The sequence below is a fragment of the Mizuhopecten yessoensis genome, unplaced genomic scaffold (assembly GCF_002113885.1).
Source record: "Mizuhopecten yessoensis strain PY_sf001 unplaced genomic scaffold, ASM211388v2 scaffold10595, whole genome shotgun sequence".
NCBI classification, from domain to species: domain Eukaryota; kingdom Metazoa; phylum Mollusca; class Bivalvia; order Pectinida; family Pectinidae; genus Mizuhopecten; species Mizuhopecten yessoensis.
Window position 1 is genome coordinate 121,782 of NW_018408625.1, and position 19,630 is coordinate 141,411.

General features: G+C 36.9%; 1 protein-coding gene across 1 annotated transcript; it reads left to right on the forward strand.

Moving 5' to 3' along the window:
• The first annotated feature begins 2,286 nt into the window (after nucleotides 1–2,286).
• LOC110461278 (brain-specific homeobox protein homolog) lies at nucleotides 2,287–14,523 on the forward strand. Its single transcript, XM_021514694.1, has 3 exons — nucleotides 2,287–3,495; nucleotides 13,178–13,473; nucleotides 14,252–14,523. Exons 1-3 carry the CDS (start codon nucleotides 3,228–3,230, stop codon nucleotides 14,477–14,479), a joined length of 792 nt encoding a protein of 263 aa, XP_021370369.1. The 5' UTR covers nucleotides 2,287–3,227; the 3' UTR covers nucleotides 14,480–14,523.
• Nucleotides 14,524–19,630: the final 5,107 nt, after the last annotated feature.

Consider the following 19,630-nt stretch of genomic DNA (forward strand, 5'->3'; position numbering starts at 1 on the left):
CCCCACCCAACCCCCACCCCCGTCAAAAATAATAATAAAAAAATGTAGAAGAAAGTAAAAGATAATGAAACATACTATATCATTTCCATTTTCGGGATCGGACTTTGGGACGTACATTTTTCTTGCGAAAGGACAGTTTTTATTTTTTTTCGCTGAGAAAATTCTAATAAAATGCCAGCCGGGAAGTGTCTATTGCCTATTGCAATACGCTGCTAAGGACTATGACGGCGATCGAAGCTTTAGTAAAGTTACTTGTAGTAAATGTATTTGTTCAGATTGGTTAAAACTCTTTGGCGATGGAATTACGGCTTAACGTTGTGTTGTGAGTATTTCCTTTCTAAAATCAGAAATGAAACTACGCGCTTGTTTTGTCTGTCTTTTGAAATTCAATTATTAGGAATGACCAGTGCCCGTATTCATGAAACAAAGTCTCATGTTAAAACCAAATCGGGAACTGTCGGCGCTTTCCGTAAGCGAGAAAATACAATATTTTGTGTTTACGGAAAGTGCCGACGATTCCCGATTGGCTAAAACCCAGACTTTGTGCACAAGACCAATTTCTTGTTTCAGTGATAAAGTAATAAACAAAATCACATAATTTAGCCAAAAAAATAAATTGAAAGAAGTTAGGAGATACTAAAAGCCGAATACCGTTTTCAATGTCTAGACTTGACGTTTTGGCCATTTTACATAATTAATGCAATTAACAAGAAGGTTTGTTTGAGTACAGAATTCTTGCTTGAGCATGAAAACGGCTTCATAAATACGGACCTATGATTATATTTGAGACTTATATGGACCATATCGAAGAAACATCGTGAAAACTTCATGGATTATGCAAATCACACACAGATGTTTCGGCATATATTTATATATATACGCAAAAAAAATAAAAAATTTAAAATAAAACAAAAAATAAAAATATACAACTTTGACCACATTTTTTTTCAAAACAGGAAGAGTGTTGTTTTTTGAAATACATCCGATGATGAAAATAGTCTAAACCATCCTCGATATCCAGGGGTTACGCTCACGTACGCTCTCTGCACCCCTGGAATAGCAAAATTGAAGGCACAAAGATAGCTGTTTGATTGGTCTCATGTAAAAAAAACCTGACCAATCGCTAGGCTGATACATGTCCTTTGAAGATTACATAGGGGCGACACCCGACTTCAAAGTCAATCAATTTTTACCGTTACGCGACCGCGAGATTCTTTTTATGTACATCAAAGGATCGAACTAGTATCCTAGTCTCATCAACACGTTGGTGCACACCGAGCCTTCAATTTTGCTATGACACATATTCCAGGGGTGTAGAGAGCAAAAGTGAGAGTAACCCCTGGATATTGAGGATGATTCCAGGGGTGTCGAGAGCGTAAGTGAGAGTAACCCCTGGATATTGAGGATGAGTCTAAACAGATCTAGAATTAAATTGTCTTTTTAAGGTCAAATGAGTTTCAATTTGTATATCTTTCTGATAATGTTGCTTTGAAAGCGGGAACTATGTTTCTGATTTAGAAAATAAAATTTAAGTTGATATTAAGGACAGGTCGAAATAGATTTGGCAACAATTTGACGACGATGATAAAATACAGTTTAAAAAAACGACTTTTCATTTTTAAAAGTATTTAAACCTCTTCCAAGTTTCGTGGAAAAAAATGAAATAAAACATGAAAATGGAGCTATTTCGACAGTGTCCATATAATTTTCTACCAAAGCTATAAACATCGTATGTTTACAATAAATGATTTCACAAATACGTTTGTAATTGACGTATACGTGTATCATACGAAATTACACTAATTTCAGCCTTAGCTCAAAACAAAGTCCTGCTGCGCGGACGTCTGAACGAAAAATGTACGCGTGCATCGTATTACAGTTTGACTGGAATTGTAGTGATTTCAACTAATTCCAACGGTGTTCTCTCGTTTATTATATAAACCCGTAGATTGAGGGACGGTCAGAGAGAATTAATTTCCGATTATCAGCCGATAAGAAACCTCTCCGCCTACTTAACCACTATTTACACAAGCACATATGGTATGTTGAAAGTATAGCGCCGCAGAATTATTTATTTAGCGATAATGCGTGCTGATTGGTTAATTACCTCAGACCGACTCCGATAACGAGGCATTTGATTGGCCGCTGCAGTCTTTTGCTTATATAAATATTACTTTCGCCGGTCCGGGTCGTGCCATGACCTCGACAAAAGTTTGCAAACATTTGAACATGTTAATGATATTTTTATACAAACAGACACCGTTTTGGGAGGAAAAACTTCCGAACACCCACCTTGTGAATTAACACGTGTCGAGGATTTATTTTTATAGAGAGGAAGTGTTTTTAATCACTTTTCTGTGTAGATTTGGTTTATTCTTCAGTGATATTTTCTTACCGAAAGATTACTAACAGACATCTCAATGGCGATGCAAGTGGAATTTTCGCCCGCTGCAATAGGAGACTTTCTTCACGAATAACATAATGTCTATATTTCAAACTTAAATACCGCAGTAAGGAAGTAGAAAGACATTTGGGAATTTTAATCGGATGAAGTGTGTTTGGCAACTGAAATCTGAGGATGGAAAATTGTGCAGAACACTGATTGGGTCGAATGTGGATGTATAATATTTGCTACAAAAAACAAAGAAGAAGAAAGAAAGTTAGGAGAAACACGCACACGGAAATTTCACAGGAAATCACAACTCATAACATTTTTGGTGAGTTTTAGAAATATGAGACGTGAAAAAGATATTATGAAGAATGTGAACCAATCGTCACCAGGACAACATTTCATCATGGACTGATATTTTTTTATGAAAGTTAACAGATGCTAAAAAAGAATACTATTTGCGAAAGATAACTGGATTACATACACAAAGTAGATAGCTGAAATTTGGTGAAAAACTCCCATGCGTCTTTCATGAATTGGGGTCACAGTGCTGTTTTAAATCACGAAATAAAACAACTGGAAAATACCCCAACAACTGTGATTTGACATTTCATAAGGTCGTGGACTCTTGGACTCGAGAAACGTAATTATACCGAGTGCTCAAAAGTAATAATAATGCATTTTTCGTTGACATTTAAGGACCCTTAAACAAGCGAATAGTGTTAATAAGTCAGTTTCATCAATTTTATTGATAAATTAAGAAGAAGAAGAAGAAGAAGAAGAAGAAGAAGAAGAAGAAGAAGAAGAAGAAGAAGGAGAAACAAAAGAGGACATCAACATGTATGGACAGATGTATCCTCAAAAACTCTCCTCTTCCTCATCATCGTCATCGTCGTTTTTTATCCGGGATATTTTGGGATCGGAAGTCGGGACTTCAAATCCGACACAGCCAGGGAGATTCTACTCCGAGACAGACCAGACACTGATGGGTGTGTCCCAATCCTACCTGAACCCACCCTACCAGTCCGGTGCCGTCGGGACACCAACCACGCCCACTTTAGGGATGTCCCCGTACCAGGCCAGTTTCTTCACTGCTATGCACAGAGGTAAGCTTAAAAGAAATGCTAAAAACGGATTCCATCAGATGCTTTTTTTTAATAACAGATGTTGTTATTTTAACAAAGAAAACAAAAACCGCTTTGATCTTTCCCTAGTTCAGTTTTTAACAAAAACTTATATACATTGGTCTTTGTTTGTTATTTTTTTCATACTGTTAGATTCAGTGTTAGAACATTTCCCCTTGCATCTTTCATAGGAGGTAAATGAATTATTTGAAGGCATATATATATTTTTTGGTTTTTCTCTTCAATTACACAATAAATTTTGTCGGATTTATGATGCTTTCTTTCTCATCATAATTCGTATTAAAGAATCTATTCATAAACAATTCATGAAAATAAAAACGCAACATTTAATTAAATCAATGTCTTAATCATTCGACTCAAATGTACACACATAAACGTTGTATATATATATATAAAATAAAGAGCAGTTTCATATACAAACTTCCATAAATCGAACTTCGAAAATCCGAAATTCTTGATTTATCGATCTTACGACAAAGTCCGGATTTTTTTGAAAAACCCTACTGATATTCCATTTATGAATCAAACATTTTTGAGTCGAATTTCTAGCTATTTCGAACTTTAATCAAGGTTCGCGTCGACCATTTGGAAAACATATAAACTTATAAATCGAAGTTAAATAATTACCTGTACCGGAGAAAATTGAAATATCTGGGTTCATTTTAACACTTAAACATGGAAACTACAGTGCATAAATACATGAAACATAGTTTGTTCTTATAACATGAAACCAGTATCTATTTATGACACATTAACATATATTGTCCTATATTTTGTCATTCAACAATTACGTTCGCTCTGATGCGGTATATATACAGGACCTCAAAGATGTTCGAAGTTCAACATTCGTGAGTACAAGTCTCGATGTTTCGAAGTTTTCACGATGGTCCTGCTAAGTTTGAAACATCGAAGTTTGACTTATTACTATTTTAGATTTAATGAAAGGGAATAATACTTTTTTGTTTTATTGTGCAGAAAAAGTGAAATATTCTTTCCAAAGTTTTGATATTTCTGGGGATTTCTTCAATTATATCTTACATGTTAACATAACTGACTTATCCAGTTCAATTTTGTTTTCAAAACAAAAATGGATTGATTTAACATATATTCAGCGACAATCAGTCTGAAAATTATATTCGGATTTTGTTTATGAATATGTATATATAAATTCAAAATGTACGTTATGTATTTATTCATTTTAATAATTCAGAGATACAGATTACAATATTTTCGCGAACATTGGGGAAATACACTGATACCTTGGATATTTGCAAACGATTTTATTTGTTAGAAAATATGTGTAAGATGACGTTTCCCAAATTGGTACAAGGACAGAATTCCCAAATTGGTACAATGACAGAAAGGTTTCCAGATAAAACTTGTGATTTGTTTTAGAATGCACGAAAACGTCCAATTATAATATACACTTTATGTTTTGTTTACATTTACAATATGATATAAAGAAATACAAAATTGTTGAAATATGATTCGGAAACCTCTAATTAGGCATGTCGGGAAATTAGGGCAAAAAAACTTGCCAGTAACATTTTGAGCATTGCCCAACAAAAGTATTAAAATAAAATAACGTGTATTGCGGCACAGACACTCTAATTTATACCAGTGCCCCTTCTCATAATGCAGTAAGTTTACTCTGCTATATATTTTACCCTCGACAATGACCATGACAAGTTTTTATTCTCGCAAACTGGTTACAGTGTAGATAATTATATACATATATATAGTACAGTTTACATATAAATCATGGTGTTAATGGCAAGTGTTATTTCGCTCAATTATGTGCTTAAGGAATTTTATAAGTGAAATTAGTTCTTCATTATTGACATAATTAAATAATTATTAAACTTTAAAGTACTAGGACTTTCAAAATAGTATCTCGACATAAATTTTCTTCTGTTTTGCACTATCTGGTGGTCATTACAATTAAATAAATAATGATATTCGTCTCCAATTTCATTTAGGTCACAAAAAATACATTTTCTATCTTCTCTTGGAATGTTATTCCATCTACCACATTCAATAGGAAATTTTACATTACAAATTCTAAATTTACAATAAACATTTGCTAGTCTTGGAGGGAGATCTAGCAGGTATTTTTCTAATACTAAGTCATTTTTAAAAATTCTGTAATTGGTCCCTTTAGGTGAATTGAAAACATCGCTTCTCCAATTATTAATGAATTTATCTTTGAGTGTATGGAAAACTGTATTTTTCAACCATTGGGTACTTTGGAATTCTTGACTTTCAAATATATTTATTAAATTACACCCAACAAGGATATTTTTAATACAATTCAACCATTGAGTATTATAGTTTATAATAATTTTATACATTTTATTACTTAACTTATTAGGTATTGGTTCTAACAATTTGGTCCAAAATCCAATCATTCTAACTTTGATATTTATCCTCAGGGGAAATCTTCCTAATTCCCCATAAATCATGAAATTGGGTGTCGATGTTTTCACCTGAAGAATATGTTTACAGAATTTTAAATGTAAACGTTCTAAAAGTTTGTAATCACAAAAACCCCAGACTTCACAACCATACAACATGGCAGGCTTGATAGCTTTATCGAAAATATCTAATTTGCAGTCAATTGATAGATTATGGTCTCTGCATTTAGCAATAGCACCATACATTGCTCTAAGGCCCTTATAGTATAATTGTCTAATATTTAACTGCGTGAAACCATTTTGAGTAAAATGAACACCAAGATATTTGAAATTTTTCACAATTTCTACTTCATTTCTGTTATAAGTAAAACGTATATTTTGGGATACTCTCCCTCTGCCAAATATCATCACTTTTGTTTTATCGTTATTGACTTTAAGATGCCACAATTTTGAATAATCATAAAACACATTAAGTTGTTTTTGTAAATCTTCTGGGGTGACTGTTAACAAAATAGTGTCGTCAGCATATAACATTACATACAACTTGAGATATATTTGTAACTCATTCTCAAGTTTCCCCCCCAAATTTGATAGGCCTGTACAATCATTAGATTCTAAACACATTTCAAGGTCATTTAGATACAATGAAAATAAAATTGGAGAAAGATTTTCACCCTGCCTAACCCCGGAATTACAGGTGAAGATATCGGAGAATGTTCCATCTTTCATAACTTTAGCCTTAATTCCATTGTACATATTAACAATAACTTTAAAACATTTTCCATCTACATTATTTGTTATTAATTCATTCCACAACCCTATTCTCCAGACAGTGTCGAACGCTTTCTCAAAATCTATGAAAGCACAATACATACGGTTTTTGAATTGTTTTGAAAGTTGAATTAAAGAGTATAAAGAAAATATATGATCTATAGTAGAATGTTGCCTACGAAAACCTGCTTGGTTTTCAAGTATAAGTTCTACATTGTCTGCATATGTATTTAGACGCTCATTAATTACAGCTGTAAATAGTTTACCTAGGCAACTGACCAGTGTGATTGGTCTATAGTTTTTAGCGTCATACAATATCACCTTTATTTTTAAACACGGGGATAATATTACCCATAAGCCATGCTTCTGGTACATTACCAGAATCAAGTATATAGTTAAACATTTTAACATATAATGGAAGCATTATGTCAGTAGTTGATTTGATATATTCATTACATACTAAATCATCACCAACAGCCTTATTAGATTTCAATCTATTGACACATTTCAAAATTTCACTTGGAGTAATTGGACCATTTATAAAGGTATTAGTTTCAAGGTTAGACAACTCTTTGAGTTCATCAAGGGACAGTATATGATTGTCATCACCATCAAAATCATTATTGAAACTTTTGCTAAAAAAGTCAAAAAGATCATCGATATTTGCCTTACATGTGTTTTTCTTTGGAGCACCCTTATTTATTATTTTCCAATATTCTTTCGGATTTCTAGTCCTCAGATTTTTTAATTTGCTTTTAATCTGAGTTTTATGATTCTTGACAGCAGTGCTCAGTGTTTTATGATATTTACGCTCCTTATCATATAAGTCCTCTTTTAAACTTATTTCCCCATACCTTTTATAAAATCTTTTGGCTTTTCTGTAATTTTGTCGAGCAGATTTACATTCTTTGGTAAACCATGGTTTTTTAAAATTGAAATTATTTTTAGTGCGGTTATTGGGTTGGGTATTTCCAAAAGCATGTTTGGCAGCACCGATGAAAATTTCACATAATTTATGTACAGTGTCATTAATAAAATCCAAATTTACAACATTCTCAGTGTCATCCATACCATCAATAATGCTATCTATATATAGTTTTCTATCAGCCACATGTTTTACAAAAATATCTTTCGAATCAGTATTCCATCTCTTTGGTCTTGATAAAAACCTCTGACCTTCAGAATCAACAGTATCACCATTGTTATTTAAGTGTACATTTTGATTAATACATAGACAAATGTGAATTGGGCAATGTACATCAGACAATAAAGAAGAGAATTCTTGTATCGAAAAATCTTCTACTAATTTAATAAATTCAAAATTACCTATACAATAATCTACAACACTTGCATTTTTACAGGTTGGTTTACCTATACCTCTATCTTCTCCCATGCGTCCGTTTAAAATATAAATATTACAGTGTTTACAAATATCTAACAAACGCCTTCCATAATCATTCCGTACCTTATCTGTAGAACACCTTACCTTAGGTACATGTATACATTCAAGTTTATTTACATCAGGACTGCCAATATCATCATTTTCATCATCATCTCCATCAACGATGTCTGTAAAATCGTGAGAGTCGGATGTTCTACTGTTAAAATCCCCAAGAAGACAAATACACTTAACATCATGGCTAAACGACAACAATTCATTTTCAACATCTTCAAACAATTCTGATGATGAGTACTTTGAATTAGCCGGAGGTATATACATTGTACCAAATAAAACGTTACCATCAATGTTAAACATTGTACCTTTCATTTTAAGCCATAATGTGTGGTTGCTGTCTGTTTTTAAATGAGATATATATCTGACATATTCATTTTTAACATAAACAATAATACCTCCAGATCTGGTTTTGGCCAGTGACTGTCTATGCTTACAAAATACAGTGTAGCCACAACATTTTCTTTAAAACCCTTTTGACCTCTTTCCCTCCTTCCTTCCCCATCCTCTTCTCTTTCATATACTTATATTTATATGTATAACATTAGCCAGTGCCGTCCAATCGCTGATTTTACAAAAAAAGGAGACGGATTAAATTTAGTATACCATGTTTGTATTACTGGAATATTACACCGATGATAAAATAAAGTTTAAACTAATTTCTATAAATTAACAAACATTTCACAGTCTTTGATATGGTGTCCTATTTAGGGAACTCGTCATCACAAAATAAAAGATAATATAAATAAAGGAAGCGATTTCGTTCCGAGTTTATAATCCTAATTTTTGAAACAAATCTCCATGAATCCATGCAAACGTATGTTTTTTGGAAAGTAACCACCTTAGCATGACTTTGTGTGAAAATACAAAAAAACACCCAGGAATTTACTATATCATGGGTCAACAATCAAAATTGAACCACTTTGGGTAGTGTTATGTTACTCACATCCTCGATATCCAGGGGTTACGCTCACTTTCGCTCTCTGCATCCCAAGAATATGTCATAGCAAGATTGAAGGTACGAAGATAGCTGTTTGATTGGTCTGAGGTAAAAAACCACCTGACCAATCGCTAGTCTGATGCCTGTCCTTTGAATATTACAAAAGAGAGACGCCCGACTTTAAAACCTGTCAATTATTACCGTTACGCGACCGCGAGATTCTTTTGATGTATATCAAAGGATCGAACTAGTCTTCTTGTCTCATCAACAAGATGGCGCACACTGAGCCTTCAATTTTGCTATGACATATTCCAGGGGTGCAGAGAGCGAAAGTTAGCGTAGCCCCTGGATATCGAGGATGATTCCAGGGATGCAGAGAGCGAAAGTGAGCGTAACCCCTGGATATCGAGGATGTGTTACACGCTGCTGTATGTGTACCGCGTGTCACGTGCACAGCTCGTCTGCTACTAGGTACAGTGTTGTTGAAATGAAAGGAAAAATCAACTTTTTTATCCCGGAGTTTAATTTGTGTCTGATCACCGTCTGTGTGTGTATTATTGCTAAAGTCAAATTTAAAACATTAAAACTAAGGTACATATTGAAAAAAAATCATAATTGATGATTGTTTAAAAAAACCCCACTATGTCCCGTTAACTTTTTAAAACGCCGGATTTTAGTTTTAAGTAAACTTGTGTTTGTAATATTCATAGTCTATTCGAACCTTCGTGCAACTTATAACGTCAATTGGATTAAACAAATGAAAATGTGTTGAGGGGGAAGTGGACCAAAATCGAGAAAAATGAAACATTTCGTATAAATAACTACACAGGCAAATCTGCTTAAATTGTAGCGAGAGCCCAAACAATCTAATCAGTCTGTAACTCCATTTTCGATCCTGTCGGTACAAGTTTATATCCATGGGACATAATTTCTTTCTTCTTAATTGTCAGAAAATCTTCAAATTGAGGCGAATTTTACAGGTGGGTTGTATAAGGAAATATTTTAAAGATATGTGGGCTTTATAGGGAGATATTCTTTGTAGACAGGTGGGGTTAATAGGGCGAATATTTTTATAGACATGAAAAGTTAATAAGAAGATATAGGAAGATATTCTTTATAAATAGGTGGGCTTTAGAGGGAGATATTCTTTCCAGACTGGGTTTTATAGGGAGATATTCTTAATAGACATATTGGTTTTATAGAGAGATATTCTTATAGATAGGTGGGTTTTATAGAGAGACATTCTTTACAGACATGGTGGGCTTTATTATAGAGGGATATTCTTTATATACAGTTGGGCTTAAATAGAGAGACATTCTTATAGATAGGTGGGTTTTATAGAGAGACATTCTTTACAGACATGGTGGGCTTTATTATAGAGGGATATTCTTTATATACAGGTGGGCTTAAATAGAGAGACATTCTTATAGATAGGTGGGTTTTATAGAGAGACTTTTTTTACAGACATGTGGGATTTATAGAGAGATATTCTAAACAGACAGGTGTGATTTATAGAGAGATATTCTTTACAGCCAGGTGTGCTTTATAGAGAGATACGTTATAGACATGTGGGTTTTATAGAGAGATATTCTTATCAGACAGGTGGGCTGTAATAGAGAGACATTCTTTATAGATAGGTGGGTATTTTAGAGAGATATTCTTAACAGACAGGTGGGCTTTAAAGAGAGATATTCTTTACATCCAGGTGTGCTTTATAGAGAGATATTCTTTACATACATGGGGGTATACTAGATGATGACTAATCTCGTTCAACCAGGCAGACTCTTATTGTCTGCGAAAGCTACACGTGATCAAGCGCCTGGTTGAACGAGACTAGATGAGGACGGGTATTCTTGTTGGATCTTTTTTCTTTAGACTCTCGTTACATAATAACACTCCATAAATCTAACAAACGGAAAGATATATATTCAGGTCCCTATTATTGACATTGAGATGTTTGTCGATTTTTGGATTTTGTGACGTCACCATCTACTAGTTGTTATCCCTCATAACCCGACCAAAAGAGAAATATATTCCTTATATTTAGATAACTTGTCTTTGAGTGTTTGAAACTTTCATAAATGTTTATACATTAGTCGGATGAAGGGATACACATTCCGAATTAAAATCTTCACGTGTGGTCGGTTGAATAAAATAAACAGCCAGAAACCTTTTGCAGAATTCTTGACTTACTCGGCCCACACCTACAGTTAAGGACTTTAGGAGGCACGGTAGTCTAGTGGTAGGACGCCGTGCTCGTGACCGAAGGGTTACAAGTTCTTGTCACGGCACGGCACGTTGTTGTATCTTTGAGCAAGATACTTTTCTCCGCTTGTTACAGTCTACTCAGCTGTAAATGAGTACGTGGTTGGGCAGTGCTAGACTTGTAGAATGCTACCTGTGAGCGTCGAATTGGCAGCACCGGCGGTATGCTCCCCATGGAGCTGAGACAGATATTGGCTGGTTGCAAAGGCCCTTAATCACGGATAATAATTTGTGAACCGCTTTAAGAAGACCTTCGAACTAGGCTGTGTTAAAGCGGTATATACAAGAACCTCGAATTATCATGTATTATTATTACTGGTGACGTCACGTAATTGTGTTAGCTAAGCTTCCCCCTCTTGTACTATTGTCTACGTAATGGAGTGTTACGTTATATGTTCAGGTTGTGTCTAGTTTCCGGAGACATTGGTTATTGAGTGAATATCAGCGTAGACTATAGATATTTAAGAAATGATCAACGCATATAACGAGGTCGAGAAAATGTTGAAACAAGTATTTAACGAAGGCCTCTTTTCAACATTTGCAAATCTCGAGTTATTTATTACACCATAATATATACAAACATATGTTGATTATATCTATTCTACCAAACAAATGTAACAAAAGCCTTGTTTTTGTGTACGTTAGTGTCCATACGCCCGTGATAAGCAAAGTGACCTAGATATAATCTAATTACTTAAATTAAACTGTTCTTTTGCGCGCGATCACGTGATGCCTACATATCTACATTTCACAACAAGCAGCGCGTTTTTTTTTATTTCATTGTTGACCCTGTGTGCAGTCAATTTGACCTGAAGATTTTTGGGGAAGATTTTCTTTTTTCAGTAGCCATTTGGTCGACAGGCGATAGACAATAAACACTGACTGACGTCATACATTATGCTAGATGTTTATTTCAATCAATCAAATCCATCAATTTATCGACATCGCTCGTCAACACATGAAATCAGCATTTCACATATTAACAAACACTTTTTCTAGTCACCTTCGCGGTGAATTCAGAGAAACATTCAGGCCATGAGCGCTTGATAGGTTTTTAGTAGATCTAGACGTTAAATATATTTATTTTGGTTTGTCCGCTAGAAAATCTTCAAATACATACACAGTGAAATGCATGTACCCTCATTCGACAACTCGCTTATTTACTGGTACATTTGCGAGGGAGGTTTTGGAAGAGCGTTTGTATATTGGAAAATAATATATGCACGCACATGGTCTATTGTCCATTTATTCAGGGCTATTAACCAATGAAAAGTGTCGTTACATCGTCAACGCGGAAGAAGTTATCTGTCTGTCTGTCTGTCTGTCCTGCCCATACAACTCTAACAGCCCAGGTGGGGTATACACATAAATTGGTCTGAATATTGCGGTATCTGTAATGTAGCATTCAAGTGCAGTTGGCACTGTAAATGATGCCGTTGGAAGCACGGCCCCACTACAAACAGAACACATTACATCTCCAGGCCACACACAGGCATACACACATAGGGAGGTATAAGCGAGGTGGCATATACCTATTAGTTAGCGCCTGATAAGGCAGCTTCTACGAATTCCTCAAAAAATGTATTTATTAATGTATATGCTATTTGTATTGATTGTATATCTATGTACTGTACAGCACCTTAGAGTGGCTTATGTTAGCTAGATAGGGCGCTATATCAAATGCTGTATATTGGTATTAAGGTTTTCTACTCTAATTCGTAATACTGACGTGTAAGTGGTAAGTAGTACTCACTGACCACTTCCTATTAATCAAATCTTATTTCTCTGTTTCCTTGACAGGGTTTCCACTTGATAGCATGTTGGATCTCAGGGACGCCATGACAGTGCCTATTCCACTTCCGGTTTATATAAGGTCAAGGACGCCTGGAGATGCGGAAGGTCTGATGAAGCCAAGGAAATGTCGGCGGAGCCGGACTGTTTTCACGGACCTACAGCTCATGGGCTTAGAGAAGCGTTTTGAGGGACAGAAATATCTGTCTACACCAGAGAGACTCGATCTGGCCGACAGTCTGGGTCTCACGCAAATCCAGGTCAAAACGTGGTATCAAAACCGACGGATGAAGTGGAAAAAAATGGTAAGGGCAGATAACTGCAAGTTGTAGGTTGGTCTCTGTATATTAATGTTACACGAATGTTTAAAGCAGAACGGCCAACGTTTATTGTCATTTTCGAATGTTAATGGAACTTTATAGTAAGGCACCTAAACAAAGACTTAAAAGGACTATGTAAGATTTGGGCGTGTTTTGGCCCCCAAATGCATCAAAACTCAAAACCTTTAAATGAACTTTCAAACGTCTGTTTCTTTAATTTTGAATACTTCTTAAATATTTTCATGAAGATATGTAGTTGTACAGTATTTCAAATTATTGTTGCCATGGTAAACAGTTCAAAGTTGAATATTCAGTGAAATTAAATAAACAGTCATTTTAAAAGTTCTATTCAAGATTTTTAATTTCGATGGATTTGGGGGCCAAATAAGGCCCAAACTATTTATAGTCCTTTCTGGTAATATTTTGAAAACATTAACGGGTGATTCCTCCAACCTTTATTTAACAATCTGGGAGTCGTTAAAGCCAACACATAATTATCATTGTATTCAACTTCAATGCATATTAAATCTTGTTTGATAAATATTCTACGATTGTTCTTCATTGCTTAACTATTTCTTTTGTTAAAAAAATTAATTAAACGGTTTCGTGGATCACTCAATATTGAGATTGATGTTTTTGAAACTAAAAAGGAAAACACATATTTGAAAAGATATACATGGGATTTTGGTTTCGATAATTTCATTAAAAGATCATAAAATAGTCTGCACGGAATTAAAGCTGTACTCGTGTTTTGTTTCAACAGGTCATGCAGAAAGGCGGATCGCAATCACCAACAAAACCGAAAGGTAGACCAAGAAAAGACCATTACGACGGAGAGAAGGAACAGTGTGGAAAACATCATATATTAGAACGTGGGTCTGAAAGTCCATTAATGAGAATAAACTTTGAAAATGACAATAACCAATCGGAATCGATATCCGAAAAAATCGTTTATCAGAAGGTCTTTCATAAGCCATTATCAAATTTATAATATTGTAAACAAACGCAATTAAAAGAGTTTGTAAGACAGTCTCTTATAACAGATCGTGTTGTAATTGTTGCAATTATCATTTTCCTTATGGTACATGTTACTGGCCATATGACGTCATTTCGTTGTCACGGACGTCATATCATGGATCATCCTCGATATCCAGGGGCTACACCATCCTCGATATCCAGGGTCTACACCATCCTCGATATCCAGTACGCAATCCTCGATATCCAGTACGCCATCCTCGATATCCAGTACGCCATCCTCGATATTAAGTACGCCATCCACGATATCCAGTACGCCATCCTCCTCGATATCCAGGGGTTACGCCATCCTTGATATTCAGGGGTTACGCCATCCTTGATATACAGGAGTTACGCCATCCTTGATATTCAGGAGTTACGCCATCCTTGATATTCAGGAGTTACGCCATCCTTGATATTCAGGGGTTACGCCATCCTTGATATACAGGAATTACGCCCATACTCGATATCCAGTACACCATTTTCGATATCCAGGGATTACGCCATCCTCGATATCCAGGGGTTACGCCATCCTCGATATCCAGTGAGCCATCCTCGATAACCATCCGCGATATCCAGTACGCCATCATTGATATCCAGCGGCTACACCATCTTGATATCGAGTACGCCATCCTTGATATCCAGGGGTTACGCCATCCTTGATATCCAGTACGCCATCCTTGATATCCAGTACACCATCCTTGATATTCACTTCACCATCTTTGATATCCAGGGGATACGCTATCCTTGATATCCGGTACGCCATCCTTGATATCTAGTACACCATCCTTGATATCCACTAAACCATCCTTGATATCCAGTACGCCATTCTTGATTTAGAGGGGATACGCCATCCTTGATATCCAGTACGCTATCCTTGATATCCAGTACGCCATCCTTGATATCCAGTACGCCATCCTTGATATCCAGTACACCATCCTTTATATCCACTACACCATCCTTGATATGCAGTACGCCATCCTTGATATCCAAGGGCTATGCCATCCTTGATATCCAATACGCCATCCTTGATATCCAGGGGCTACACCATCCTTGATATTCAGTACGCAATCCTTGATATCCACTACACCAATCTTGATATCCAGTACGCCATCCTTGAAATCCACTACGCCTTCCTAGATATCCAGTACGCCATCTTTGATATCCAGGGGATACGCATTCCTTGATATCTAGTAAGCCATTCTCGATATGCAGTACCCCATCCTCGAAATCAAGGGTCTACGCTTTCCTTGATATCCAGTACGCCATCCTTGATATCCAGTACGCCATCCTTGATATCCAGTACGCCATCCTCGATATCCAGTTCGCCATCCTCGACATCCAGTACGCTATCCGCGATATCCAGGGTTTACGCCAGCTTCGATATCCAGTACTCCATCCTTGATATGCACTACACCATCCTCGATATCACGGGGCTACGCCATCTTTGATATCCAGTACGCCATCCTTGATATCCAGGGGATTCGCATTCCTTGATATCCAGTATGCCAACCTTGATATCCACTACGACATCCTCGATATCCAATACGCCATCCTTGATATCCAGTACGCCATTCTTGATATCCAGTACACCAACCTCTATATCCAGTACGCTATCCTTGATATCCAGTGAATATGCCATCCTTGATATCCAGAACGCCATCCCTGATATCCAGGGGCTACGCCATCCTTGAAATCCACTACGTCATCCTTGATATCCGGTACGCCTTCCTTGATATCCAAGGGATACGCATTCTTTGATATCTAGTACGCCATCCTTGATATCCACTACGCCATTCTTAATATCCATTGCGCTATACTTGATATCCAGGGGCTACGCCATCCTTGACATCCAGGGGCTACGCCATCCTTGATATTCAGGGGCTACGCCATCCTTGATATCCAGGGGCTACGCCATCCTTGATATCCAGGGGCAACGCCATCCTTGATATCCATTACGCCATCCTTATTATCCAGGGGATACGCCATTCTTGATATCCAGTCCGCCATCCTCGATGTCCAGGGGCTACGCCATCCTTGATATCCAGTACGACATCCTTGATATCCACTACACCATCTTCGGTATCAAAAACGCCATCCTCGATATCCAGGACGACATCCTCGATATCCAGTACGCCATCCTCGATATCCAGTACGCCATCCTTGATATCCAGTTCGCCATCCTCGATATCTAGGGTTACGCCCTCCTCGATATCAAGAGTCTACGCTATCCTTGATATCAATTACGCCTTCCTTGATATCCATTGCGCCATCCTTGATATCCAGTACGCCATCCTTGATATCCAGTACGCCATCCTCGATTTCTAGGGACTACGCCCTCCATTGATAGCCCCTGATATCCTTGATATCCAGCAAGCCATCCTCGATATCCAGTACGCCATCCTCGATATCCAGGGGTTACCCCATCCTTGATATTCAGAGGTTACGCCATCCTTGATATCCAGTACGGCACCTTAATATCTATGGGTTACGCCATCATCGATATCCATTATGCCATCCTCGATATTTAATTTAGCCATCCTCGATATCCAGTACGCCATCCTTGATATCCAGTACGCCATCCTCGATATCTAATTTAGCCATCCTCGATATCCAATACGCCATCCTCGGTATCCAGTACGCCATCCTCTATATCCAGTACGCCATCTTCGATATCCAGTATGCTATCCTTGATATCCAGTTCGCCATCCTCGATACCCATTATGCCATCCTCGATATCTAATTTAGCCATCCTCGATATCCAGTACGCCATCCTCTATATCCAGTACGCCATCATCGATATCCAGTATGCCATCCTTGATATCCAGTTCGCCATCCTCGATATCCAGTGCGCCATCCTCGATATCTAATTTAGCCATTCTCGATATCCAGTACGCCATCCGCAATATCCAGTACGCCATCCTCGATATCCAGTACGCCATCCTCGATATCCAATACGCATCCTCGGTATCCAGTACGCCATCCTCGATATCCAGTACGCCATCTTCGATATCCAGTAAGCCATCCTTGATATCCAGTACGCCATCCTCGATATCCATTACGCCATCCTTGATATCCAGTACTCCATCCTTGATATCCAGTACGAACTCCTCGATACTTAGGCGTTACGCCATCCTTGATATCCAGGGGTTACGCTCACGTACGCTCTCTGCACAACTGGAATATGTCAAAGCAAAATTGAAGGCATGAATATAGCTGTTTGATTGGTCTCAGATGAAGAAAAACTTGACCAATCGCTAGGCTGGTACCTGTCCCTTGAATAATATAAAGGGGCGACACCCGACATTAAAGTTAGTTAGTTTTTACCGTTACGCGACCGCGGGATTCTTTTGATGTACATCAAAGTATCGAGATAATCTTCTCGTCTCATCAACAAGGTGGTGCACACTGAGCCTTCAATTTTGCTATGACAAAATCCAGGGGGGTAGAGAGCGAAAGTGAGCGTAACCCCTGAATATCGAGGATGATCATGGATGTCCATTAAAATTGTGCTAATTTGCAATTGATCGGTATCTCCAGTTTTATATGAAAGAGCGCTACATTAATCCCTTAAAAAGGATTATCGGCCAGTTTGATTTTGAATCGGCCACTTCAATGGGGAAATTAAACACAGAACCAAGAATATTTAGATGAAAGATACTAGTTAGATTGTAGATCAACACTGTCGTTTCCTTACCATGGCTGTCATACGGAATCCCGTACAAAACAATAGACGACACAGTATCAATAACTGTTACCACGACATTCGACGTGATAAGGACGAGATAATGTGTGTTACCGATGCCCCCCTCCCCTCCCATATTGTCTGTAAGAATGGAGGTATTATAACTGGTGATTACCCGCAGAAGGGAAATAACTCTCTCTGACAACCATGGCGTCGGTGATGTTTCTTGCACCAAGGGAAGTAACTCTATCTCGCTAAAACCTGCGTACTACTGAAGAGGTTACTTCTTAAATTAATAGGAATATGCAATAGCGTGAACTAAAATGAATTATTCAAACAAACAAACAAAAATATATTTAACATCACAAAGCATTGGTGATGAACTTCAGATTTCACATCTTTTTGCAATTGCTAAAAACTGTTAGGTCCTCCATGGTGAGTAATTTATTTAATATGGGTAGCTTATCCGCCTTATTTTTCATCAATATCACCAATCTTGTTCATACAAATATTTATTGTAGAGGCATTAAGATGATTGATAGAAACTTCCCCTACCTTGAAGGTGTGACAGAGAAATCTCCAACCAGAGGGGTGATGTGTTTTGGTTTCTCTGTTACACCCTTAAGGTAGGGATACATATTTTCTCCCATCCTATTATTTCAGTCACAACTCTACCGACAGTAGCGTAAACAAAAACACATGTGGGGTATGAATATCGTCATTCACTTTTGATGACGCTACAATTATCGGTGACACATTTTATGACGTCACAATTGAACACGTGCTAGTCGGCACAAGGCTATCTCCACCTATGGGGTGATACGCTGATTTTCCACGGCTAAAATGGGAGACACAACTGTGAAGGATGGGAGAAAATGTTGTTTGTCAATTTAGATGGAAGACGATAAATAAAAAAAACCCCGCAAGCATGGATTTGTGATGGAATTGATTGATACTTATCTTCGTACCATCGAGAACGACACTAATGTACACATCCAATCTATAAACCCATTCTCAATTAAAACAAATAACTTGGTTAAGTTCAAACATGTTTTATTGCCGTAAAAGTGTTATTGACTTTGACAGCTATACTAGACGCTGATTGATTATATACTATTTAAAGTAAATTTCATCTGCTGAAGCCAAATTTTGTCAACATGTTATGTTATAAAGAGTTTCATAGACACACGCTCCTGTTTTGGTGATTATACGGATGTTTCGAAACCATTTCGACATGGAAATCTAATTAGTTTGACCTTTTCCATCAATGATGACACAATAGTGGACGACATGGTACGGTGCGGTGAACCTAATATATGTTCAGAGATATGTCATGTAACCTAATAACCCCTGACCCTGTTATATTAACATAGAGGCTGTTGTGGCCCAAGGTCAAGTTTTATAAGAAGACTCCTATGTCTTCATTGCTCATTTTGCAACCGT

Bases quoted from the DNA above. Each gene is read 5' to 3' on its own strand.
- LOC110461278 (XM_021514694.1), top strand. From the start codon at position 3,228: ATGTATGGACAGATGTATCCTCAAAAACTCTCCTCTTCCTCATCATCG. The intron at 3,496-13,177 runs GTAAGCTTAAAA...TTTCCTTGACAG, and splicing joins CTTCACTGCTATGCACAGAG to GGTTTCCACTTGATAGCATG. The intron at 13,474-14,251 runs GTAAGGGCAGAT...TTGTTTCAACAG, and splicing joins GGATGAAGTGGAAAAAAATG to GTCATGCAGAAAGGCGGATC.